The following is a 27,437-nucleotide window of genomic DNA, read 5'->3' as shown; positions in this document are numbered from 1 at the left end:
GCATGATAGTGTATGTCACATCTGTCGAATGATAAATTCAAGTCACCTTAAAGAGGCTCCCAGGAATACACTTGAGTTAACAACACCAAAAAGTGCCCTTCTCAAATGAATTAAAGAAACAAATAAACTGCTTCATATAAATGCATACCTGTCACTAAGACAGCTGGTAGCATCTGGACTGTTTTACAAATATTCTTTTATTTTTTTTGGCCGGCTGAGCCCACCCTGAGGGTGGGGCTGGCATGGCACGTGGTGCTGGGGATTGAACTGCAGTCCCCTGCAACTGCTAAGCTTGCCTAAGCAGAAGCTTTAGACTGCAGAGCTATCTCGCTAGCCCAAAAATATTCTTAAAAGTTACCCTTTTTTGTTTTGTTTTTTGGTATTCCCTTCTGGTACAATCAGAATTGCTATCATCTATTATTAGGAGACTGAATTATGATTTATCTTTAGCCAAATGACATGTTTTAAACTCTTACAAAAAACCCACAATAAAGCATTTAGCCACCTCAAAGAGTATGGGCTTATTTTTAAATCTCATCAAGTTTAATGTCTATCTTACAAATAGAGCATTCATTGAGTTGTTTGCTATTTTACAAATACTATTGCTTTTAACACAGATTAGTCCATGTTTGAAGTATCTAAGGATAAATTCCATCAGCCTAAAATTCAACTGACTTTTCTTTATCTATAGTCTTGGATTTGAAGTTAAGAATATGATCATATCAGAGCTAGAAATATTTCTTTGAGTTCTTAATTTTTAAATTTCAAAAGAAATGGCAATGGCCACAGTTTCTTTTGACAGAATGAAAACAGGAAGAGGCTAATAAATATTTTCAAAACTTTCCCAGTTCAGCGCAATGTGACATGTGATCAATAGATCCTCATGCTTTGATATGTTACAGCGGGAAATCTCAAAAGTGACTTACTGGGTTGTACATCTGATTGAACAACTGCTCAGCTTGCTACATTGCAAAGTTGGGGAGGCATTGAAGCATAGACAGGGAAAGAAGGAAAGATCCAGAAAAACAGCATTAGCTCCACAAATCCAGTGCATTCGCACAGACAAACTGGTCGTTAAAAAAAAGAGAAAAAAATTCAGTTTCTAAACATTCCACAGTGAAAGTGAGATGCTCTAGGGAAATTCAATTGTTGACTTTGGCTCCTAAAAAAGAATAGCTAGAATAAGAAATTTAAGGTTTGTGTTACTTTCCCTTTCTCAAGTTAAATAACCCGTGAAATAAAGAAAGCTGTCTACTTTTGATGATACATGAAGTGCTGGCCTCAGCAATGAATCAGAAGAAGTACTGTTGGCCAAGCTTGCAATTTATTTCCTGAAGTTTAAAGATGGTAATAATAAAAGATTAATTGAAGCTTATCACTGATTTTATACTTCTTCCATATTAATACAAGCCTGACTAGCCTATTCACTTTAACTTCAAAAACTATAGATTAAAAAATGGCAGGTTAATAGTAGCAAAGTACCAGTAAGCAAAATGTTATCAGATTAAGTTAAATCTTAATCTGGAAATGAAAAATTTAAGTCAGTAGTAGATTAAAAGAATCATGATACAGTATTGTCCATTGCCTAGTACCAGCTTTGACTATTATTTGAGAATTAATTTTAAAAATATAATTTTTGAAGAAATTCTGGCTTTACAATCCTGTCAATATTATATAGAGAATTAAATGGCTATGGTCTTCAAGGTACTACTTACTATTATTTTAAATAGTACTTTCTGGTTGTGTTTCTTAAATATTTGCCATAACTTGGGGCTCAACAGCAAGGTGCAAAAGGTGAAATACTATAGAAACTATTACTTCAAGCTGAGATATGCCTTTCTAGGGGCCAGGACTCCTGTTACTCTGACTTGCAAAAAGTAAATGATTTTTCTTTTATGATTTAAAATGCTTCCTCTTCAAGCATGACATTCATTGGGAAATTACTAAACAGAATAAATAATAACATTTTGAATTGCTGTTGCTTCTGCCCTGATTTTTACTCAGAAAGCTTATCTGCCCTTTATATTTTGAACCTAAAAATACTCTTTTGAAAGACAACATGATGCATACATCTATGACCAGCTTCTTCTCAATCCTGCAGGTCTATAACTGATAAATGCATTGCATTATAAAGCACATTCATAACTAGAAGGCACATATCATTTGATTAGCCTTACTTAAGAAGTGTCAGTAATAGTGAGAATTTCTTTATATCTGAGAGTTTGACTGCACTATTTTTTTTTTATTTTTTAAATGTATTTAGGACAGGTTCTACAGGGTCTCACTATACAGATTGGACTCATAGTGATCCTCCTGTTTTCGCCTCCCAAGCGCTAGGATTACAGGTGCGTGCCACCATGCCGTCTTGACTGCACTGTTCTTAGGAGTTAGGATGGAATGTGTGAAGAAAAGGTTTTTTCTGCCTATCGCCAGTTTTCACCATAAAGAACTTGAAGAAATTCTAAATTGAAACCACATAGTAAAGGGTTAAAATTATGCATGTAAATGTTCTACACAAACTTATATGAAAAGCTCAGATTTCCAATGATCAAGCATTGTTCAGGAGACAAAAATAAGAATCTAATTTGGATTTTATCATCACTGGGAGACAGATATCTGAATACATCTATGACACTGTATGGATTTTATGGCAGAAAAATACCTAGACACTCACAAATTTTGAGCAAAATTCCACTGGGACTCCATGGTATATTTACGACATAGTAAAACTATTATGTTTCAGCTTTCATTTAGTGAGCCTTTATATTTTATTCACAGGTCACATACCCTTTTATTTAAAAGGAGGCCCAGACACTCCTTAAGATTTTATAGCTGCTTATTTTTCCATGAGTAAATGATGTGTTTATATGCATATTCATACACTGTTGGTTTATATTTTCAATTTTTTTTTGTAGATCTCAATTCTCTTTAAGGTGATGGGTACTTGAGGTTTTTACAAAACTATTTATTAGCACAAACTAAACACTACTGAAAAATATTTTAAACTCTTCAATTTAGGTAGTGTTAGAGAGCCAAAAATAATAAAATAGCATCTGCAGGTTAAGCATAAAAATGCTGAAATTATTATTACCTTATTAAAGTTCACTGTACTATGCATTTAGGAGATAGTTTAAACAAAGATTATATAATTACTTAGAAATAAATTAAATAGTTCCTTTACAGTAACACAACTGTATTTGTCACTTCTTGGTAATACAGAATATTAAAATGTTGTTAAAATAATGTTAAAACATTCACAGGATTTGGCCTGTGAACTTTAGTAAATGTGTCCACCTGAGAGACAAAGGAAAATACACACTGAGGGTGATCTAATGGGCAAACCACAGCTATGGTGAAAATGTAGAAGATGATTAATTAAACTAATCGAGACATGTACATGAAAACTAAAGGCATCAATCAGTATGTAAGCTTCTTCCTTTTTAATTATTGGGGGATTCCAAAGTCCACAGATGAGCTACATTAAAAAAGGAGGGTGTGGAATATGTATCCATAAAAATCACAAATGATTGACATGTAATATGATCTCGATGATAGCTTATCAGAATTAAAAGAGGGCATCTCTCTGGCCCAGGTCTATTTGAGATCCCCTTCCTCCACACTCAGCAGACTGCAAATGAATCAAGACAGTGTAAAGAACCACTACAGAGAGCCAGTGAATGTCTTTTTCTTTCAAAATTACTTCCAAGCCTTCCTTATGATCACAAAATGCACAATAAAATAAAAGGTATCTTCATATATGAATTTCCTGATATGTATATACATGTATACCATATTGTAGAACACAGTTGTGTGTGTATGTATATATATATATATATATATATATATGTCAACAATGTATACCATACCCCAATGCATAAATAGCCAAGTCAATCTCATTTAAATACCCTAAAATGGGTACTTTACTTATTTACTGTTCAAGGTTTCTGCTTAACTAAATATTGCTTAAAATAAGGGAGATGTTGAGTGAATTATTAAATAGATTTTTGCAACCTAGATTTTTTGCCATTTTGTTAAAAGGAGGCAAGATTGTATATTTATATTTTATTATATAAATTTGTAGAGTTAGTATGGAATTTCTCATGACAATTTCCTAAAATTCCACGTAACGTGAGTACAAAGTAGTCATATACTGCATCAGACAAAACAGCATGTTAAAATTTAAAATATCCACACTAGTTCATTCACACATATGATTCCTTCAAATCCCTGACCATTCATGTCATTTATTTTCATAACTATAGCTCATACTCATTCTATTACATAAGAAGTTATAGACATTTTTATATGCCTTATTTGAATTTTTAGACTCGATCACTTTTGAATACATTTATAAGTTTTCAAAGGGAAACAAAATGCTTAAACTCATAATGCTATGAGTTTTATGTGAACAATGAGTGCAGACATACCAAACAACACAGGGAGTCAAAGGAACAATGCATGACTGGAAATGCACTCCACAAAAATGTTTGGGTAAGAGAAAACATTTGAATGCCACAATATAAAGAGCTTGCTTACTTTTCCAAAGCTTTCTAAATAGAACAAGCTTTTTTAAGACAGTAATGCCATTTTTTCTGTCAAACACAAATAGTTGTTCTACAGATATGCTAGGGACTCGACTATTTTTGTGAAATTCTAGATATGTCATTTTGCTAGAAAAACTTTTGCAAAGCTGTAATACAAATATTAACCTACTTCTGAAGGCAGTAAAAGTTTATCAAAAAATAATGGGCCCCCTGAGTTCCTTGTTTTGTTCAAACAATTTTCATTTACTTTTTGATAGTTGAGATTTGCCCAGAGAGTAATGGCTGGTTTTTATAATATTTTTTTACTTCTAATACTTTTTTACTATCTTTCAAGTTTTCTTTTCACAGGAAACCTAAAGTAATTTTTCAGGTTCACAGACAGATTTGATATAGAGCTCTTAGGATAAAGTTAAGAGTGTTTAATTAATTCTTTTATCAGCAGACAGCAAAAAGATAAGGATTTTGTTTCCTCTGAAAGATGTCTCTTTTTTTCCATCTTATAAGTTCACTTTTAAATAAGCAGAATTTTCTTAGACTTCACTTACCTTTTTTAACTGTGCTTCCAATTTGCTACATTCTTCTTTCTTTTGTTCGATCGCAATTTCTAGAGATTTTAATTTGGAGTCTCTTTTCAGCCCTGCAGAGGCTAATGAAGATGCATGCTCTTTGAGATCAATTAAACTAGACTGAAAAAAAAAAAAAAAAGAATGCTAGTAAGTAAAACACCACAATTTCTCTTAACAATGACTTCAATTTGATTCCACACACAACAATAAAGCACACATTAGACAAAACGAGTAAATATAGTCTTACTAAGGTAACAATAGTCAGCTCTGGCCAGGAAATTAAAGTTGGCCAGCCTACAGAACCGAGAAGGATCTCATAGCAGAAAAAATCAAATGTGACCAAATGGTGTAGTCAGCAAAGGCACTTTTCACAGCTCAAAGTCCTGCTAATGACGTGAGTCCCGAGGCAGTCTTTCCATGTCATGGCTAACCAGACACCATGAACCTTCCGTTTACATATATTGATGTCAGACCACGCAGACTGGGAGACAACTATGACAGAAAACATCTAGTTAATGCTTTCCCCACCAAGGGCAAATCAAATATAAAAGGAACAACTTATTAAGTTCTTTTTTTTTTTTAATCAATCGATATTTTTTAACTGAAAAGTAACAACTGGTTCTTCAAACATCTTCTGGAGAACCAAAGATAAGCATATTTAAATTTTAAACTAAAGTAGATTCTGTTTTTCAGTCCTTCATAGTCTAGATTCAATATACAGAACAAATCTCTGCAACTCAGAATGAAATTACCTCTATTCTTTCAGTCACCAGTCATGTCCAGAAACTAGGAACTTGCCCTTACAGTCTGAATTTCAAAAACCAAAGAAATAACTTCTTTCTCAGATCACTGACTGTAACTTAACAAGGGTACTGTGGTTTTTACCTAGATGTCCACCCAGAGCAACAGGTGATCATAAGCCAGGCTTTGGGGAGGTGATCAGATTATGGGGGCGCTATATGCATTGGTGTCTTAGTCCACTGATGAATTTATAGTTAAATGCAATATGAGAAGGTAGGACCTGGTTAGAAGAGGTGGCCGGGGGTGTGTGGCCTGGAAGAGTATGTCTCCCTTTCTAGTTGTTCCCCTGACTCTGCTCCTAGATGTCATGAGACACACTGTTATCCCTTCTCTAGGCCCCTGTGCCATTTTACTCTGCCCTGGAGTTGGCTTATTATTGGGAATTTTGTCACAGTGAGAAAGTGACTAAGACAAAGGACAATGGTCATTACAAGATATAAAATGGGTATGTGTAGTTTCCACCCAAAATCAGATGATGTATATTTCTTGTTTTATCCATTGGTAGTACCAAGAAAGATACTAAATACATGTAGTTCTCTAATAGCTAATTTATGTTGGGCCACTTCATGACATTGGAATGACCTTTGTGACAATGGACATTGTCATCCAGTAAGGTGCTCCTTAATACTCTGACATACAGATGAGCTCTTTTTATTTTGTGGTTAGGAAACTGAGATTGACATTACCTGAATATCACAGGCCACCTAGCCACTAAAAGCAGATATACATCCAAAACTCAAGTCTACACTCTGATTTTAGTGTTCTTCATCATATCGCTTCTGCAGAAACAATGAAGGACTTTGTAATTTAGTCATGTTGTCATCATGATGTTTATTATGCTAATTTAGTTATAATGCCCCTGCTAAGTGCAACACTATATTGTTTTCTTTAAATAAATTTTATTTATGGTTTGGATGGCCAGTTTTACTTGACTATGCCATAGTCCCAAGTTATTAATATGGGTGTTGCTATAAAGGTATTTTGTAGACACGAATGACATTCACAATCAGTTCACTTTAAGGATATTACCCTCAATACTCTGGGTGGACCTGACCCTACCATTGGAAAGGGCTTCTGAGTAGAACCTATGGGAGGAGGAATTCTGCTTGTGATTATACCATCAACTTCTGATGGTTTTTAGTCTGCTCTTCATGATGGCCTACCTTACACATATTGGCCTTTCCTAACTCCATAATGTACAAACCGTTTCCCTGCAGTGAATTCCTTAATCTATTCAGATGTCTTAATATGATTCCATTTTCTAGCAGAATCTGACACACTCAGCTCAGCGCCAAACAGACTACAGAGGTGCAATAAATGTTTCTGGAAGTGTATAAAATTCATTCATTGTTGTCACTCTTTAAAAGATAGTTTTCATCTTGAAGGTGTCTTTTCAACTGGAACTTATTCACTGACTTTATGGTACAAAACCACAAATAACATTTCTAATCAATGAAGGATAGGACATATGAGAACAATGCTTCTGGCCTCCCTTCTACTACATACAAATTACAGTAGGTAACAGTTGACCATCACAGAATTAGCAGTAAAACAGCAGAAAGTGACTTAAATTCTAAATCTTCATATCAAAAAAAAAATCTTCACTCTAAAAGAAATTAGCATAGCTTTGTTTCTGGGTTTCCTCAAAATTCCTCTTATTCATCACCCTTCTATGTCTGGATTCCCCAAATGAGACTGGACTTTAATTTGTGTAGATTTACCAACATACAAAGAATGAGATAATGCTATGAAGCTGGGAATCAGACAACTGAACACAGGGCTGGTCCAGAAGGGCTATAAAGCTTGAACAGTCCTAAAGAAGAGCAACACGTCTTGTAGACAAAAATAATGCAAAGGGCCCAGCTGTAGACAATGACGCATATCTTAAAGAGTTGTGGAGAATGGATAAAATAATGTGTATGACTGCTTCTTCTCATACATTTCTACCAAGGTATACTGCAGAAAACAGAAGAGACTGTAAGTACCCTCTGGAATATAGGGAGTATAATTCAATACATTTTTTCCAGAACTCCCAAGCAAGAAATTTATTTCAAGTATTCAGTCTTACTTTTAAAGCACAAGTAACATTTATCTTCTGTCTTCACATTTGTTCTATCATGAGAATCCTGTTTTAAATTATTTACTGTAACATAAAAACAAAATTCCAGATGAGCAACCATATTTTATCTATAACACAATGACCATAGTAGTGCCTTATCTCTAAGCCTGAGAACATGGGTGATCCATTTGTGAGGCTCAGTCAAAAGTTAAGCACACAGCACAAGCATTAATGCACAACAGCCCCTCACTCAACGTGGAGCTATTGTTATCAGTTCTGTTATTATCTCAAGCAAATGTTCACTGAATTTTTAAAAATATGGAATCTTCTAAGGCATATAACTGTGGTAAGGCATAAAAAAAAATTTCAGGGAGCTGAACTGTGTACATTCAGCAGAGCAGAGAAGATATGCAGAAGGTATCAGCAAGAAAAGAATTTACATGAAGTATTTTCCTTTGAACTTAGGAAGCTTTGCAAGCAGAAGGGCAGCATGTTCCTCAAACCCTCACTCAATACTCTCAACTAAGTCTCTACTTCCCAGCAGCTCTAATGATGATGAGTTCAGAGGAGAATCAACAGGGTTCATTGGTTTTCCCAGACTTACTTCTTTCTCTGTCAGTTCAGCTTGTAAAGCATTGACCTTCTCTTTCAGGTCCTTGTTCTCTTTCCGGAAGGATTCTATCTCTTCTAGTCTTTCCCGATCATCTCTCTCCCGCTGTTCTTTCAAGCGTTCAATTATTCTCTCCTATGAGGCATTCATCAAAAAAGAGATGAAAACCCATCAATATCCATAGTATAAAAGGAAACATGACATTCCATTTCAAAATATTCTATGGGAATCAATAAACTCAAGAAACTCAAAACTGTGTCTGTGGAAAGAATTGGCATACTACTATTTGTATAGCAAATATACACAATAAATATAACTTTTGAGTTATTAATATAATACTTTTGTTTTCTTTAATTTTATGTATTTGGTACAGGGTCTCACTACACAGCTCAGCCTCATAGTGATCCTCCTGTGTCAGCCTCTACAGCTCTGGGATTACCAGCGTGTACCCGGGGGCAGGCTGGAATGGCCTGTGGTACTGGGGATTGAACCCGGGTTCTTACACTTGCCTAAGCAGATGGTTAAACCACTAAGCTAGCTCTCTGGCTCCTCATTAATATAACTTAGTATCAAAGGGTTACACAGGATCTTAATGTTAAGTGCTGAGAAAGACCTACAGTAATTCTTGAATAGGGAGGTTCAAGCACCCAGATCAGATGCTGAAGATTTGCACTGTGAAGGGGAACGTTATGGTTTTGTGTGTATTTGTCCCCCCAAAGCTTCATGCAGTCGTGTGGCATGGGGCAGCTTCTGGACTTTGTGATTGATTTATGATCCAAAGCTGGGATTATGGATCTGAGTACTGTTGGGATTATGGGTGTGAGTGCTACACCCTGCATGGGGCACATAGCCTAAAGGCAATATAAGGAGGAGAGATACTTGTTCTCTGTAGCCATTGTGCCATTGTTGCTGCTACTCCTCTCTTTTGCTCTTGCTGTTTTGCTGCCTTCTGGCACCATGAACTGCTACACTCTGCCATGTGTCACTCTGCCTTGGAGCCAGCTGAGTGTGAACTCCAGTAATTGTGAGCTAAGTAAACCTTTCCTTCCTTCATTTTGGTTGTTGAGTATTTGTTCCAGCAATGAGAGCAGACTGAGACAGGGAAGAAACAGGGTAGACCTCTTAACATAGACCTCTTTGCTTGGTCTCCCTGGTTGGCATTAAAGTTTTCTATGGTTTCTGAAGACTTCTCTATTTCATTTCATTTCATTTCATTTTATTTTATTTTATTTTATTTTATTTTATTTTATTTTATTTTATTTTATTTTATTTTATTTTATTTATTAATGTATTTGGTACAGGGTCTCACTATGTAGCTCATATTCACAGTGGCCCTCCTGTTTTCAGCCTCCCCAGTGCTAGGATTACAGTATGCACTACCACACCCAGTCTCAGTGTGGATCAAACCCTGGTCCCTGCACTTGCCAAAGGAGGCACTTAGTCTGCTGAGCTACCTCGCTCTGAAGACTTTTCTTTGGCTAGACAGAGAACTGAGGCAGGATGGAACCTAACATTCTAGGATTTAGGGCTAGACTCTCAATAAGAAATTGAAGTACAATAAAGAATAAATCTGGGGCCCAGAAGACAACTTGGCAGTCTAAGTACCTGCCTGGCAAGCACAAGGATTTGGGTTTGATCCCCAGTACCATATGCCATGCCAGCCCCCAAACTGGGTGTGGTGGCACAATCCTGTAATCCCAGCACCGGGGAGGTTCAGACAAGAGGATCGCTGAGTCTGAGCTATGTAGTGAGATCCTGTACCAAATACATAAATAAATAAAAAATCAAGAAAAACAGAATAAATACATTGTAAATGTGGTCTGTCAAATGTGTCTGGAGATATACTGTGTTTTTTCAATGGCTTCTTGTTAACCAATGGAAGCTACAAAACACTGGTTTAGTCTGAGCAAAATTCAAACAGACCCTTCCTTTACTCGGGGTTTACTACACACTAGGCCTTGGCCCTCACCAGTCCTCATCACAACCTGCAGGGCAGAGCCAGTGCTCAACTGGGGAGAGTGGGAGGGCAGAACACCCACATCCGAGGGGGCTGCTACCTCACTCAAAGTGACACAACACGTACGTACCTAAGGGCTCAGCCTAGCACCCGGGGCTATCTCACTCTAAGCCTTGCTCATGAAAGGCTCATGCCACAAATGCATGCATAGACTCATTTAAGAAATATAAGAATTAGGGCCGTTGGCACCACATGCTGAGCCATCCCTGGCTGAGCAGGCCAGCGTCTGGGCACAGTGGTGCATCCTTGTAATCCCAATGCTGAGGAGGCTGAAAGCAGGAGGATCATCATGAGCCCAAGCTGCATAGTGAGACTCTGCAACAACCAAATACATTAAGAAATAATAATAATAAAATTTTTTAAAAAGAAAAAGAAATATGAGAACCTGCCTTTGAATTCAGATTGGGATAACCTAGTCTGTAGATGTTTTCCAAAAATCTGGAACTTGGCTGATATCAAAGTAAGACCACAGAGAAAAATTCCACCTGGGAAAGCTTAAGTTACATTTCTGAAATTATTTTTGAAATTAACCAACACTTACCTAAACTTTCCTTTGGGTGCCACATTAAACATTATTGATGCAAAATATTCTGATTGTCTTTTATATTTTTATAAGTACACAGTATAAGACAATGTCAAATATATAAGTCAAATATATAAAAGTTTTTAATGTGGGAAGAACTTAATGTGAATGTTAATATATGATTTAACATCCCCTAAGGAAGAAAATGTACTATCCAAATGACAATAATTCATGTTTATAATACTTTTGAGGGGGAAAAACTTACCATTACTACTTTTTAATTATTTTAAAACAAAGCAAATGAAGTACATGGTTATAACAATGAGAGTGGAAATAAAACAAATGAGCTTACTGTTTTTGTTTGTTTTTTGGTGGAACCAGGGATTGAAGTCAGGCCCTTGCGCTGGCCAGGGAAGTACTTATTCTAGTGAGCCATCTCCCCGGCCCCTATAAATGAGCTTATTAATTCCCTATATTTGTTTCTTCTTGATTTCAGTTAGAGACCAACCTGACTTTTCCCATGACAATGAGGAGTGAACAATTACGTAATCTGTGAAAGGAAGCACTGATCACAGTGCATGGTATGTCTCTCAAAGTTCTTGGAACAATTTTCAGCAACTGAGCTTTTGCTATCACTTGCTGATACTATAGCCAGTCACCTGGCCACTGGGCCTTTTCCTTTCTGTCACTTCCCACCACATGGCTATTGACAGTGACATTTCTAAACCCTGAATTGACATGGTTACATCACTGCTTAGAAACCTTTCAGGAATCCTCCGGACAGATCACATGGCATTTATTGCCCCTTAGCCCTTTCACATGGCTTCACTTCATGTCCATCTTCCTAACTTAGAGAGTAGAGACTGTGATTCTTTTCAGACCAGGCTAGATCGCTGTCTGGCACACAACAGGCACTTAAACAGGTTGATGAAAAAGAAGAACTCAATTAGGGACCATCCATGATTCAAAGGAAGGTCCATAAAATTAAGCATGTGCATTAACACCCACAAGGTGTCAAAGTCATTTGGAAAGTAGGTCAATTTGCTTTAAGCCCTGGTATTACCAACTGGGCATCGATGACAAAAAAAGTCATCAAGCCCTGTAACATTTTTAAATGCTATTGATGGTTCAATCCTATAAAATATTTCTCTGTCAATCACAAAACTAATTTAACTGTCAGCCACACAGGGCCAGATGTCAAAAACATGTGTTAAAAGGCCTTAATATGCCAAGATCTAGTTGATTAACAACTAACTTGCAGAAATTCCAACAATGTGTTCTTGTTTTAGACTTATTTGCATTGGCAAGGGTTCCTAATGCACTCTGCTGGCTCTGCATAGGTCTAATCTACTGGGGCCTTATCACCGAGGGGAAATGCATTGCAGTGGCCTCCAGCTATGCTATCTGCCTTTTAAAACTGCTTATCTGCTAGGTGGCTACAGCAAGGCTTGGAAAGACCAGCTTCACAGATACAGTAGGTCCCAGCTTTTGGGCTTCTGTGTGTCAATCGCAGAACTAAATCATACTCACTTTTAAACTCAGGGCCTCTTTGATACCAGGCAAAAGCTCTGCATGAAATATACCTCAAGCCTAAATTATTTTCAATATTAACTCATTTTTATATGTTCTCAATAGTAAAATTAAGTATTGGAAAATAAAAAGATGAACACACTCCCCAGAATGCCATAATCCAAGGGAAACAGTGAATAGTGCCTGAAAGATTCTGTCCACCTCAAAAGACAGAAAATGATTAAATATATTTATGAATCAACTTTATTTTTCACACCATGACTCCTACAATTTGTTCAATTAAATGTAGATAAAAGTGTAAAAAAGTAGAAACAGCATTTTTTTCTTTTAATATGGTACAGGGTCTCACTACTCAGCTCAGACTCATAGTGATCCTCCTATCTCAGCCTTCCCAGTGCTCGGATTATAGGTGTGCACCGCCACAGCTGTGGCTGGTATGGCATGCCTGGTGTTCCAGGGCCAGCATGCATGTGGTACAAGAGTTCAAACCCAAGGCCTTGTGCTTTCCAGGCAGGCATTTAGATCACCTAGCTATCTCCTCAGCCTGGAAAGAGTATTTACATGTACTTAGGGCAAAAGTGGCTTCCAGAAACCCTGGGGTAAGAAGTTAGTATCTGTCAGAAATGACTAAGGATACATACCCATGCCTAGAAATGGAGTATGATGGTACATGTGTCCAAAATTTCATACATGAGGAAGTCACTTAACCTCATGAGCCCATTTGCCATCTTTAAGATGGAAATGCTTAAATTTAGTGTTCCTCAAAATGTGGTTTTTCCAACCCTATGTTCCCTAGTCACCCTTAAAAATCACAGGCTCCTAGGGCTCACACTAGAACAACTGAACCAAAATCTTTAAAAAAATAAGATTCAGGAAATATTTCAACTGCCTAGGTAAAAATTACTTGGGTGCATTCTCAGTCCAAGTCACTCTCTATCCTGCTACTCACTGGATTCGCTGTCGTAAGTATTTACATCTTCCACTTGTCCTGTGATAGAGTCTTGCCAGTTCCTATCCAGTGCTTTTCAAATAGAATAGTGCTCTGGTTTGGGCATCCCTGGAAAACTTCCTCCAAATGAACTGCTCTGTGTTCAGTTCATTCTTCATTTCTGTGAAAGACTACAAATGAGAGGTAAACAGGGTTTGGAAGGCGCAGCTTACAGGCCCAAGCTGACCAACAGCTATTTGATTTGACCATCAGAATTTTTTTTAAAAATCCTTAATTTGAATGTTTTCAGACAGGTCAGTGAACTGTCCACTTTTCATAGCCACTAGCAGTCCTTCCTGTATTCCAGCAAACCCATTTCTCTCATTTTGGTTCTCTACCGATCTCTTCCTGTCATCTATGATGTTCTTGGATCTTTACCCATGAGCCAATTCAGAGGTTCTGTGCCTAAAACTCAAGATCAGAAAACTGTATAATCCATTGCCTTGTTCATTCAGAAGAGAAAGACACCTAGCGGTCAGGCCCAATTGGAAGAGGAGGTGCAGAAAAGCCCTGAGGGGAGGAGACAAGTCCCAGGTATCACAAGATCAAGCAGTGAAGAAGCCAGACTCTCACAGACACTCACTCAGCTTTCCTTTCTGACACGCCCTCAGCCTCAGAGGAAACACTGTACTTACAGAAAAAGAGCAGGTTCAGATTTGGGAACTGCTTTGGGATTTAAACAAGGATAAATCAAATCTTCATAGGGCTCAGAAAAAATAAATAAATAAATAAAATCTTGCCAAAAAATTCATGACACAGAAAACCATGTTTACTTCCACAAATTTTAAGAATGAAATCAAGAAGTAGAAATGAGCTAATATCATATCACCCCAAAATACGAAAGGAACACATATCTTAATAATTGTTTAACAAATACCCCTCCTTCTAATTTGACAAACAAAATTAATATGCAGAATTTGACATATAAATTCTTGAAAGTTGAAAGAATATGCCTGAAAAAATTCTTATAAAATATTTTTATGAGCCTTCAAATATAATCTTACAGTTCTTATAATTTAATATTAAATTTATAACTATAATTTAAAATAAAACATGAAGACTAAACATAGAGCTACAAATCTTTTCTCAGTATCAGTATTTTTATGATAGAACAGTCGTGTTGAAGGTAGAGTGCACAACACAAACTGCTGGGGAGTTCACTAGAGTACAAATTCCCAGGCTCTACTTAAGGTCCAGATTTGATAAATATTCACAAGGTCCAAATTCTGAGGCAGTAGCAGAAAAACCTTCTTTACAATGCACTGACTTAGGGAACCTGTGGTCCATTTAATTTAATGCTCTCATTTAATAAAGGTGACAATTGAGGGCCTGAAAGGGAGACTTCCTTGCCAGGATCATCTAGTTAGTGGCACAGGTGGGACTGGTCCCTCGGTTTCATTCCACTTGACCACACTATCCACAGGGCCCGTAGGACATCACCATGGAGAATGAAAGAGACAACACTGTTACTATCATAAGACACCTGGAAGAAAAATGGCCCTCTCTCAACCACAGTTATGCACAAGTCCTGGAATGTACTGCAGAATCAAAATGATGAGAAATACAGAAAAAGAACACAAAAGGGTTTACTCACACATTTTAAAAGTTCAGATTTCTTTTGTTTTAAGCTAAATTTGAAAATACGGTCAGTAATGCAAGGCCTAAAAACTGCAGTGACACACTGCATGCGCAACCCAAAACCAGCTGTTTGTCAAAATTCCTAAAGAACTTTACCTGCCCCACTCTTGGGCTCTGGCTTTTGCACACTTGGTAGGGTAGAGGGCAAAGATAGAACCATAATGAAATTCAGCTACAAAGATGCCACCTATAGTAGATGCCCAAGAATGAACTATTTCAGCCAGAATGAAGTGGACAAGAAACCATCTTAAAAACTTAAAGTCAGAATGATCTATTAGCCTAATGGATTTCATTCTTTCTTTTTTTTATCTGAAGCAATCTTTTTAAGTGTGAGAAGGAAAGTCTCAGTGTGGCTTCCTGTCCCCCAGATACTACAAGGCAATTTTTAAATCTCTTTTCTCAGAAGGACCAGGGGCTATACTCTCCATCTCCCTCCCCCTTTCACTTGCTCTACCTTCTGCCAAGTACTTCCTCCCTCCAAAAGGGCTCTCGCCCACCTTCAGCCTCCCTCTTTAAATGTCACCTGCCTATCGGGTCCCTGCCTGTGCACTTCACATCAATGGATCTATGAGTATTCTTGTTTTCTTTTTATTTACAGAAATTATTATCATCTACAATTTTACATATGTGACTTTTTTGGGAGGGAGGGTCTGGCTTCCCCTTGTCCTCATTAAAATGTGAACTCATGAGAACCAGAGCTTTTGTCCATTCTATTCTCTGTTGCATTCCAGGACCTGCAGCAGCAACTGTCACATGGGTGGGAACTCGTCAGCAGTAGGCACGAGGATGACAAATTAAAACACACACAGGGTATGCTGCTTGGGCTTGGAGTCTAGCACAGAAGACCAATTAATGACCAAAATACAAATATAAGAACAATTAAGTGTATGACAAGAGCTCTGAAAAGTTTATGGGATTCCAAATAAATGGGGAGCCTAGGAGGTATTGCTAAGAAAATTACTAACAATTACTAAATTATGGAAATGAGCCAGTTCAAAGGTTAGGATAGACCCGATGGATCGCATTTAGGATTTCCGTTTTTCAGAAGGACTAAGAGTGACACAATCAGATTTACATCATAAAAAGCCGTCCCAGGCTGCAGTGTGCCAGGTTTACTGGAGAGAGCTGGAGTGGAAGCAGGAGGTCCAAATGGCATTGATGGCAGTGCCAGGAGTGGACAAAGAGGCAAATGGGAAGGCACCTGGACCACCTTCCCCTGGCCTGCTTCTGAGTCCACACTCACCTTCTCCGACAGCGCCTCTTCCAACGTTGCCAGTGCTGTGTCTGTGTTGCTGGAATCTGTCTGCAAGGACTTCACTCTGTCTTTCAGGTTGGTCAGCTGCTTGTCTTTATCCCTAAGTTGTTCTTGTAAGTTTTCAATCTAAAAATAAAGATATGATTTAAAGCATAATTTATTACACAGCCAGGGCCAATATTTCCGAAGTGGATCAGTATTTTAAAAATTGACTAGAGATTAAAGACATTAGTAGCATGACAAGTTTACACTTTAATTTAGATTAAGGACATTATGAGGAGACTTTCATCCATTTAATTCAAACTTATATTTAAATAGCAATAAAGATGAGAAGACTATCTCCTCCTTCTTTAAATTCCAGCCTTTTAGACCAATAAGCATTATTATTTTTATTTATTTTATCTCTTTTAGACCTTTGGGTCTCAAGTCCTTAAACCTAACCTTGCTACAGTAAACCAGAACAGGGTCTACACAGGTCTAGTTCATTCATCGAGCAGAGATAGACAGGGTACCCAATCTGTGGCAAGTACCATATCAGTATAGAGCAGAGCCCGTGAGTTATTCACTCCATCTTTTATTCAGTATTATATACTGTGAAAGGCCCGATGTTGTCAACTGGCTATTTCAAAGGAACCACATGAAAAGCCAAGTAGGTTATCACCAGCAGACTGCTAATGGGAAGAACTTGTGATATGTGTCACATGTAACAACTATTAAACACTCCATTTGGCAACTAAGTCATGTGTTGGCAACCCACCAGCCACTTTTATCCAGTATCTGCAACCTAAAATAAACACGCCAAACAGCCGATTATTATAATGCCTGCGCAGCAGCAGCAGCAGCAGCAGCAGCAGCAAGAACCCTCTCCTGGGCACTGTAGTCATTATCATTCATGTGTTTATTTTCCACTTTCCAACCATGTCTTTCTTATCTAAGGATTTTTTAAAAGCCCCACTATACAAACAATTTATTCATATTAAGGGTTTTTAAATGGCATGAAAAAAAAAAGCAGTACAATTCTGAGATAAGTCCATTCAAAATATTTGTATTCTGCACCCAGCTTTCTCAGGGAATCATTCCAAATGCATGTTTCACAATATCTGACTCAAGCAAATTTTTGGATTACTCAATCTTTTAGCATGAATCTGGATTGGCAAAAAAAATAATCATGGTAGCAGAAGTCACGAGGCGTTGGTAGTGACAATGAAGGTGGTGGCAGGCAGGGTGTCCCCACAACTCTAAAGGCAAAGACAATGACTCTGCTGCCCCTCTATCTGCAGAACATGAGCTTGGCTAATTAATGACTAACTATGGATAGAGGTTAAAAGAGAGAGATTATTTTGCTTCCTCCCTCCTTCCATCCCTCTCTCCTTTGCTTTCTTCTTTTTTGTCTTTTATCACAGTTATCTCTCCTTTTATCTGCTTTGAGACAGACATCTTGGAAACTCAGGTTTTAAGTCAAATAGTTAACCTCCTCCCTCATCCGAACACATAGCATTCCCTGCCATTGAGCTGCCATGGTAAGGATTCATTGCTCCTCATAGGAACTCAAAAGCAACATCATCTTCAGCCAATACAAAGCCTTCCTCTTTCCATACTGGTCTTCATGTGGTTATGCAACATGAGAAACTAATACATGCGCCAGCAAGAATATGGATTTTTCGTTTGTTTGCTTGTTTGTATTATAGGGAAGGGTCTACAGGGTGTTCAGGATCTTACTAGATTGGACTCAGTGATCTGCCTGTTTACAGCCTCCCAAGAGCTGGGATTACAGGCACACACCACCACGCCCAGTCTCAATTATCTTCTCAGCACACCCCAGAGGTGGGGCCGGCACGGCAGGCCTGGGGATCGAATCCCCAGCCCCTGCACCTGCTTGTAGGCACTTTAATCAGCTGTGCCTTTTGGCTGGGTCATGGAATATGGATAGTTACAGTCAGAATGACATGATTTACATAGAAACAATAGTTGAGAATGTCGAGACAGCATGCATTATTACTTGGCGTATGCCAACATCCATGGATATATTTCTATACACACAGAGTATGCAAATACATTGTGCTTCCAAGTGAAATGATTATGCTCACCTTTGCCACCTAGGGAAACAGAATCCTGAGCAAAGGATGGGAGACATTCTTTAAAGGCATCAGCTCTGGGGCAGTGGTAAATACTCTTTTAAAGGGGTGTTGGGAACTGGAAATAGAAGCAAAAAGGGGTCTGGCCTGAGTGTACGTGAGACTGTTCAAGGCTTCCCCAAGTAATCGGCAGGACTAAGGAGACCAAGGATCAGGGGTCCCACTCATATACATGTAGGGTCTGAGAGCTGGAGAAACATAAAGTGGTGTGGACTGGGAGCATATAGGTAAAATAACTCTCAACTCCAGGAGCACAGCAGAAAAATCAATGGTACCACAGGTAAGACTAACAGATTGAGAAGTAGGCACACCTTTGTAGAGACAGGTCCCTTATGCTGCACAAAAGTAATCAAGAATGATTTTTAAGAGAGAAAAACAAGCTGCAGAACAGTGTGGAGAATATGATCTGTTGCACACATTTAAAAAATTCTATAAATAGATAATATATAGTAGGGGCTGGGAAGATGGCTCAGTAGTTTAAGTGCCTATCTGGTAAGCGCAAGGACCCAGGTTCCATCCAATGTACCACATGCAGTGCAGCCCTGAAACACAGGGCGTGCTGTGCTGCCCACTGAGACCAGGGATGGTGACACATACCTATAATCCCAGTATGGGCAGGCTGAGACAGGATGATCACTATGAGTCTGAATTGCATAGCAAGATCCTGTATCAAATTAATTAATAGATTTTTAAAAAATTTGAAAAAAATTTTTAAAGATAATATATGCTAGGGGCCAGCCAGATAGCTCAGTGGATTAAAATGCCTGGTTAGGCAGATGCAGAGACTAGGTTTCAATCCCCAGAGTGCCATGCCAGCTCCATCCCCAGGGCACATTGAGGTGGTGACTGAGACTGGGCACAGTGGCACACACCTATAAAACCAGTGCTTGGGAGGCTGAAAACAGGAGGATCACTACAAGTCTGATCTGTGTAGTGAGACCCTATAGACCCTATACTAAATACATACACACACACACACACACACACACACACACACACACAGAGAATGATAGTATATGCTAGGGTGAAAAATCACAAGAAATTTTAACGTTGGAGAGAAGGGATCTAAGAGGCTAGAGGTACAGGAAGCTTCTGTTTTGCAGGTTTGTGCACTTCTGTGCTTTTTTGTTTGAATTTTTATCATTGTTTTAATTTTTTATTATTGTTTTAATGTCATCCAGAGTTATCTGGGTGGTGAGGTTAGGTTGTATTTGCATATTAGAATACAATTAAACTTATGAATACATAAATAATTATATAGTACAAGCACCCATACAAAATGAAATTGGACAAGTATTATTGCTCTGTTCTGGAAAGTTGGTATTCAGCGTGGCGATGTTGGAATACAGGGACACCTGTAAGAGGCAGGGCCTAGAGGAAGGTGATCAGGTCATGGGAGCGCCACCCTCCTGAATGGATTGACACTCGGCCTCACGAGACTGGATTATTTCTCCCAAGAGTGCTTTGTTATAAAAGAGCAAGTCTGGCCCTCCTGAGCCTCTGGCTTCTTCTTCACATATAACCTCTCCGTCTTGCCAATGCTCCCGCCGTGTGATGCCATCTGCCCTGGTGTGTCACGGCCTAAGCATTGCCCCAGGAGAGTGAGGGTGATGCTACATGCCCCTAGAGCTCCAGGACTGCGAGATAAATAGATTTTATGACTCTGAGACATACCCAGTGCTAGACACTTTGTACAGCAACACAAAATAGAGCAAGACATCAAGTTATCAGCAAACACAGACTGTTCATACACGTCAACCATGGCTATCATAAACATATATTATGCATATGTTTTAATGTCATCCAGAATTATCTGGGTGGTAAAATTCAAACAGAAAACTACAGAAGTATACAAATATAAAAATACAGAGAAAAAGGGCTGGCCAAATGGCTCAGCGGATTAAAGTGCCTGCTTAGGCAGACGCAGGTGCCAGGGGTTTGATCCCCAGGCCTGCCATGCTGGCCCCACCCCGGGGCACTCTGAGAGGGCAATTGAGACTGGGCGTGCTGGCGCACGCCTGCAATCCCAGCACTTGGGAAGCTGTAAGTAGAAGGATCACTACGAGTCTGATCTGTGCAGTGAGACCCTGAACATCTTGTACATCTGGTCCTAAATATAGACAGACAGACAGACAGACAGACAGACAGACAGACAGACAGACAGAGGATAGATAATAGGAAATAGGACAATAGGTCTTGCTCATAAAGGAATGGGATTAAGAGATAAAGGAAGGGAAAAGGAAAGAGAAAGAAAGAGGAAGAAAAGAGAAATTTAAATGTTAAGTACATGTACCAACTTCACACAGGGAATGTAAACATTAAGCACTACAAACATGTACTAATAAAAAATCATGTTTGAATATACTTGTTAACTAAATGAAAATGGAAGAATTTTATGGGGAAAAGCAGAATACACAATGAAATTAATTTTGTAAAATTAAAAAGTTCCTGCACAGAACAAAAAAGTACACATAAAAGTAACACACCAAACTTTCATTTGGCAAGGCGATGATTATTTTGCTTTTCTTCTTCACATTTTTCTGGGTCTGCCAACTTGCTTTTCTTGAACATAGTAAGATAGAATAGAAAGATATTTTCAGATCAAGAACAAAATGTGGAAATGGTTCTTTAAATGATGTTTAAACAATAAATTATATTTTTAAATGATTCATTGCTCAAGGAACTGTTACTCCAAATACAGCTAAATTATTAAAATTTAAATTTTAGGAAACTGGTGAGAATATAAATTTTTATCTTCAGAAAATTATTTTATGGTTTTTTCATGTTCTCAAATTGCTAGATTATTTTCAAGAAAAGCATTAGGAATCATTTTCATCAAAGCGTAAAGCTTTACCACGTTCAACTTGCAGAAATTGAAGAAGCAAATAAAATACCAGGGTTAGGCTAGGGATCCTCAAGTGTATAAAGTGAAAATTGAAAAAAAAATAGAACATTGCAAAACACAATCTATCTTAGCAACACAGTTAGTTCACAATCATGAGACCCGCCTGAGTAGTAGAGACTAAAGAACCACCCTGCACCTGCCACACAACTGAGTTTGGTCACAGCGGGGCAGACTGAGAAGGAGCTAGACCTGGTGGAGCTCTGCTGTACGTACTGCAACAGTGGATACATCTTGGAGAGTAGACTTCTGAGAAGGGGGTGCGGCCATGGAAAATGCTGGTCCTGGAGATCACAAGACAGTCCTAATTGTAAACTGGCTTCTTAAACTCTGAGCACTCTGCTGTGTGCTCACACAAGTTCACTCCTGGCAGAAAAGTCCTTACTGATTAAACAAGCAGCAGCCCTCATATTTGGTCCCCATCCTGCAGCCAGAGTGGTTTTTCTGTGACTGCCTCTTCCTTCTGTGGCTCTCTGCCCTCCAAATAGATCCCAAATGCCTTAATGTCATGCATGGGATCTTCTACAAAATGGTTTATTTGATCTCCCATCATTCCCAGTGAAGCTTTACCCTCCCAAACCTCTCCTGCTATTCCTAGGAACAAGTTCTCTACCTCTTCTCCATCTTTGTCCACTTACCTCCTCTGCTTAGAAGACCCTTACCACTCAAACTTACACTATACAACTTGGCTATAAGCTCAGTAAAGACAAATACTCTGTTGTACACAGCTAGCTCCATCACCTGGAAATAGCACTCATCAACTTGTTGAGTGGAGAGGGAGGGAAGGGAAGGAGAGGTAAAGGGAGGAAAGGGGTGAAAGGGGAGGGGAGGGGAGGAAAGGAAAAGAAAGCCAAAGACCATGTTATGTAAAAGGAAAAGGCCAAGCAAGTGATGGCTGAGTTCTGTCAGCTCTGAATAATACAGAGAAGAATACAAAGACATGGAGGGCTACATATAACTATAGAATACCTCAAACTCGTTTATGTCTCTCTGTACTTTAAAATATTATTCAAAAGTATCTATGTGATTGCCTACTCTAAATTCAGAAATTCCATTACTAGTAAAGTTTCTTCCTCCACAAGACATTTCTCTGCTTGTGTTATCCCTATTTAAGTTTGTATTATACATATCTAAGGTATCAGTGAAAGTTATTAGCTGAAGCAACAAAAAGAACTCTCTGCAAGATGTAAGCAGGAAAGCAAGGGATTCATAAAATAGTCAAAATGAGTAGAGAACCCATCAGGGAAAATAGCCCAGACTAATGCCCAAAGTTTTAGCACAAATACTGCTAAATACTGGACATGAAGGTTTACAATAGAGATCCAGCTGCAACTGACCACTAGGCACCATCACTAACTGTCTCAGTTACTTTTCTCATTGCTGCGACAAAACATGCAACACCTCAAGTGAAAGGAGGAAGGTTTACTTGCCTTCCGGTTCATAGAGGTCTCAGTCCATAGTTGGCTGGCTCTAAGGCAGAGAAGCACATGACAGAGAAACAGCTTATGGCAGCCAGAAGGTAGCAAAACAAGCAAGTGGCCTTAACAGCATTGTTCGGCACCTTTTATCTTATCCAGACTACTTGGCACCAGCACTCACACCCTTAATCCTGGTGCCCCTGAGTGTGGCATAACACCATGAATCAATTCCAGGGTCACACAGGTTAGGTCCAACCACTTCTGGGAAAGCTTCACCCATGACTGCATAAGGTGTTTTGGGGTGGGACATCTAGAAACAAGCCTTAACACTAGCCTTATAGTTATTCTGCCCTGTATCCTTGACCTAAAAGTCACTGCAGCATACAGATACACTCATATTCCTTATATATCTATGACCCCATGGCAGATATATCTAATAACCAGGACCAAGGAAAAGCTCAAATCACAGCTACAAAACAGGCTTAAAAATCTTGGCATTTTTACTTTCAATAGTGAGATGTCCTTCATAAAATTAGAAATAAGTTCAGAATCTGGGTGGGCCAAAAAAATTACCTTCATACCCAATATCTAGGGAGAGTGGTAGTGTTAGCTTTCAAACCAGCAAACCACACTGTACTAGAGAAACTACTCTGTTTTTCTGTCTGTCTCTGTCTCTGTCTGTTTTGTTTTTGGGTTAAGCTGTATGGTTCAAGCTAGCTTTGAACTCACTATAAAGCCGAGGTTGATCTTCAACCATAACAATCCTCCTTCCTCAGCCTCACAAGAGCTTGTATTTCAGGTGTACATCACCATGCCAGGCCTCTGTCTGACTCTGTCTCCCTGTCTCTCTCGGTCTCTATCTCTCTATCTCTCTCTGTCTCTGTCTGTCTCTCCTTTGTCTCTGATTTCTCCCCTATGGTGCTAACAGACATTTTTCTAAACATGGTCTATACAACTCCTTTTTGCCAGCAGGTAATGACTTAGGAAATCGAGCATGTGTACATCAATATTGCAGCAGTGCTCCGGGATTTAACACCCTGAGCAGTACATAGGTAAATTTGGCTGTTGTTCAACTCATGTACTCCCTGTAGGCAGAGCCACAAGCACACAGTAGGACCACACATTGTTCCATGACAGACTGGAAATTAAAAAAAAAAAGACCACTTAGGAAACAAGACTTTACAAGTCTCCTAGTTTCTCACAATTCTTCAGAAATATCATTTGCAGAATGTTAGAGAAGTTCAGAGTTGAAAGGGCAATGTCCATTTCTAGTACAGTGCCTGCTAGACCATACACTTAGACATAAACATTTATACCAACACATTATATTAATTTCCTGGGGTTGAATAAAAATTATTGCAAATATAGCTATTGTAAGCATAAATTTATGCTTTTACAGTTTGTAGATCAGAAGTCTGGTAAAGGCATAGTTGTTTTTTCTGCTTAGATCTTGTAAAGCTCATATTAAAAAGTCAACAGAGCTGAGGTCTCACCTAGAATTTGGGGTCATCTTTCAAGTTCAGTCACTGGCAGAAACCGAAAGTTGTCCCTGCTAGGCTTTGCTCCAAATTTCTAGAACTTCCTTCTGTAAAACTAAGTTGTTGTTGTCACTGTTTCTCCTCCCCCTTCTCCTCCTTTTCTTTCTCCTCCTCCTCCCTCCTCCTCCTCCTCCTTTCTCTTCCTCCTCTTTCTCTTCTCCTTCTCCATCTCCTTCTCGACTCTTCCTCTTCCTCCTTCCCTCCCCCTACCCTCTCTTGTTGTTTTTTTCCTTCATTTTTGTAAAATGTAACCTAAGCATAGAGGCACATATCATGGTGAGGGTAATCCTAGAATTCTGCTTGATATACTATAAACAGAAGATACCATATGATTTGCTCCAAAACCAAGGGATCTGTGACATCTTAACACAGCACTTGTGATGAAGTCCAATTTATATACCTAAAAATAAAATTTTAAAGAACTTTCAACTCACAAAAAGTTAGTGAAGTAGACTCTACTCCCTTTCCTAAACATATCTCCATCCCCACGGAACTCTATTTCCAGCCCATAAATGAGCAGGAAAGTGTTTCTTCTCAACAATTACTATTAATAGTAATTGCTATTAATAGTAATTGTTAAAAAATTTTATGAAATTCTCTAGAGAAGCCATTTGGGCTTGGAATTGTCCTTTTTAGAAAATTTTAATTATAAACTCAATCTATTTCATGGTTATACGGATATTTAATTATTTCATCTTGGCTGAATTGCAATCGTTTCTACATTGTGAGGAGTTTACCCCTTTCTACTAAGTTGTCAAATTTAAGAGCATAAAGTTGTCTATAGTATTCACTTATGGAGATTTTAATACCTACAGTAACTGAAGTGATAGCTCCTATTTTTTGTGATATGGATGACTGGTATTTCTACTTTTTTCATCAGTTTTGCTAGATATTTAACAATTTTACTGATTTTTTCAAATAAAAAACCCTCATTTTATTGATTTTTTATTTGTTTCTATATCTTCAATTTAATTGGTTTGTATTCTTATTATTTTATTTCTCCTTCTTGGGCTTATTTTATTCTTCTGATTTACTGAAGCAGAAACTTAATGAGTATTAATTTGAGATTTTTCCTTTTCTCTCAGGGTGATCATTAATTATAATGTGTGAACTTGAATGTATGAAACACCTAGCAGATTAATAAACTGTGGTGTATAGTGGATGACAGACATGTAGCCTGCCACCTAAGGAGGAAGGACTCACCTTGGACGTGAGTGACTCCAATCAATGGGCTTGTAGGCTGACAAGAATAAAAAGGGGAAGAAAAAAGAAGCCTTCTCTCTTGAGTCAGAGGAAGTATGGTTTTCACCACTGCCTTTGGGTGCTTTTCTCCAGTTGCTTGAGACTTCCAGTGCAGAGCCTCCAGCCTTCTAAGCCAGACCTTTTTGGCTTTCTAACACAGACTCCCACTGAGCTCTGCAGTGCATTTCCAGGATCTTGGCCTGTGGCTAGCAGGCAGGCCGCCTTTTAGTACTCCTCCAACTCTAATCTGGTGGATAGCCACTGGGAAGCTTCTGGGTCTGAGTCTGTAAGCTTATCTAGTAAATGCTCTGTATGATCATACATATATTTTGTTTTAAATCTGTGCCTCTAACCCTAGGGTTCACTAGAACCCTCATACACTCAGGATAACATTTAGTGTTAGAAATTTCAATTTCAGCACTAATTAACTGTATCCCACAAATTATATATTTTCATATTCATTTAGTTAGATGTATATTCTCCTGTAATACTTCATCTTTGAAGTTATTTGATAGTGTGTTATATAATTTTCAAGTGACTATAAATTCTCTGACTCTCTGTTACTGACTTCTAGTTCTACAGCATTATGGTCTTAGAACATACGATATATGAACTAATTTCTCAAATCTTCCAAAGTTTGTTTTATAAATCAGGACATAGTTTATCTTGTATAATGTTAATGCATGTGCTTAGAGAAAATGTGTATTTGACAGCAGTGGGTGAAATGTCTCCTAAATAGCTCCTAAATAGCTCCTAAATGAGCTCTTGTTAGCAGACAGAATTGTCTAGTGCACCCATATTTTTACTTGTTTTTCTGCATTCAGTTATATCAATTGTTATTAGCAAAATTTTGAAGTACCACTCTAATTAAAACTATGTCTATTTTTTCCTTCAGCTCTTATACTTTATTTTCTATTTAATTTGACACTTTGATATCTGAAAATACACACTTAGACTGATGTATGTCCTAGGCAATTTATTCTTTCATTATTATGTAATATACATTGGCCTGAATAATTTTTTCTGCTTTATATACTATCTGATATTAATATAGCCATTCTTCCTTTTTAAAAATTAATGTAAGCAAAAGGTGTAACATCAGTAAGAAAGTAGAGATGGCTTCCAGCACTCACATTAAGCAGAAACATCAATAAGAACAACTATCTATGGATAAAAATTCTTTCATAAGACGTAGTGAATCTTGGTAAAAGATTACAACACCTGGTGAGAGCACATACATAGGACTAATGAACCAGGTAGGAAGGATACTTAGGTATTACCCACATCAGTTCACTCAGAATCCTGGCCAGTGATTATGGGTGGAAAAGACACTCTTTGTGTACAGAAGAAAAATGACACAAGCAGCTGACTTTGCCACATATCCAAGCTTTAGACTTACACTGGTGAAACCTGGTATGTCAGGTTGGACCCTGAATATTTAGGTTTCAGGTACATCCTAACATCAGACCAGCACATGAAGTCTAGGACTGTTACAGACACAGGATCTACAAACTGCCTGGCAAAGAATTCATCTTTTAGAAACTCAGTGAGCTACCAGAGAATAGTCAATCAAGTGAAATCAGGAGCACCATACATGCACAAAAACAAATATCATAAATAAATTCAAATTATAAAAAAGAAATACATATTCCAGAGTTGACAAACAATGTT

General features: G+C 38.2%; 1 protein-coding gene across 5 annotated transcripts in view; it reads right to left on the bottom strand.

Annotated features, from left to right (window-relative positions):
- Positions 1-27,437, bottom strand: part of Erc2 (ELKS/RAB6-interacting/CAST family member 2) — a 1,093,013-nt gene that overhangs the window by 523,629 nt on the left and 541,947 nt on the right. For 3 of the 5 annotated variants that reach the window (XR_002821190.1, XM_004631628.2, XM_004631629.1), the window contains 3 exons: positions 16,520-16,657; positions 8,575-8,715; positions 5,090-5,230 (listed from right to left, as the gene is read on the bottom strand). Coding sequence is in view for 4 of the 5 variants with exons in the window: in XM_004631628.2 (XP_004631685.1) it covers positions 5,090-5,230; positions 8,575-8,715; positions 16,520-16,657 (420 nt within the window). In the remaining variant the exon portion in view is untranslated. Of the gene's footprint in view, positions 1-926; positions 963-5,089; positions 5,231-8,574; positions 8,716-16,519; positions 16,658-27,437 lie in introns of all 5 variants that reach the window. The other 2 variants (XM_004631626.2, XM_004631627.2) reach the window with 1 other exon arrangement.

This window comes from Octodon degus, unplaced genomic scaffold (assembly GCF_000260255.1).
Source record: "Octodon degus isolate 3935 unplaced genomic scaffold, OctDeg1.0 scaffold00043, whole genome shotgun sequence".
Classification (NCBI taxonomy): domain Eukaryota; kingdom Metazoa; phylum Chordata; class Mammalia; order Rodentia; family Octodontidae; genus Octodon; species Octodon degus.
This window is presented reverse-complemented; position numbering and strand designations above follow the sequence as displayed.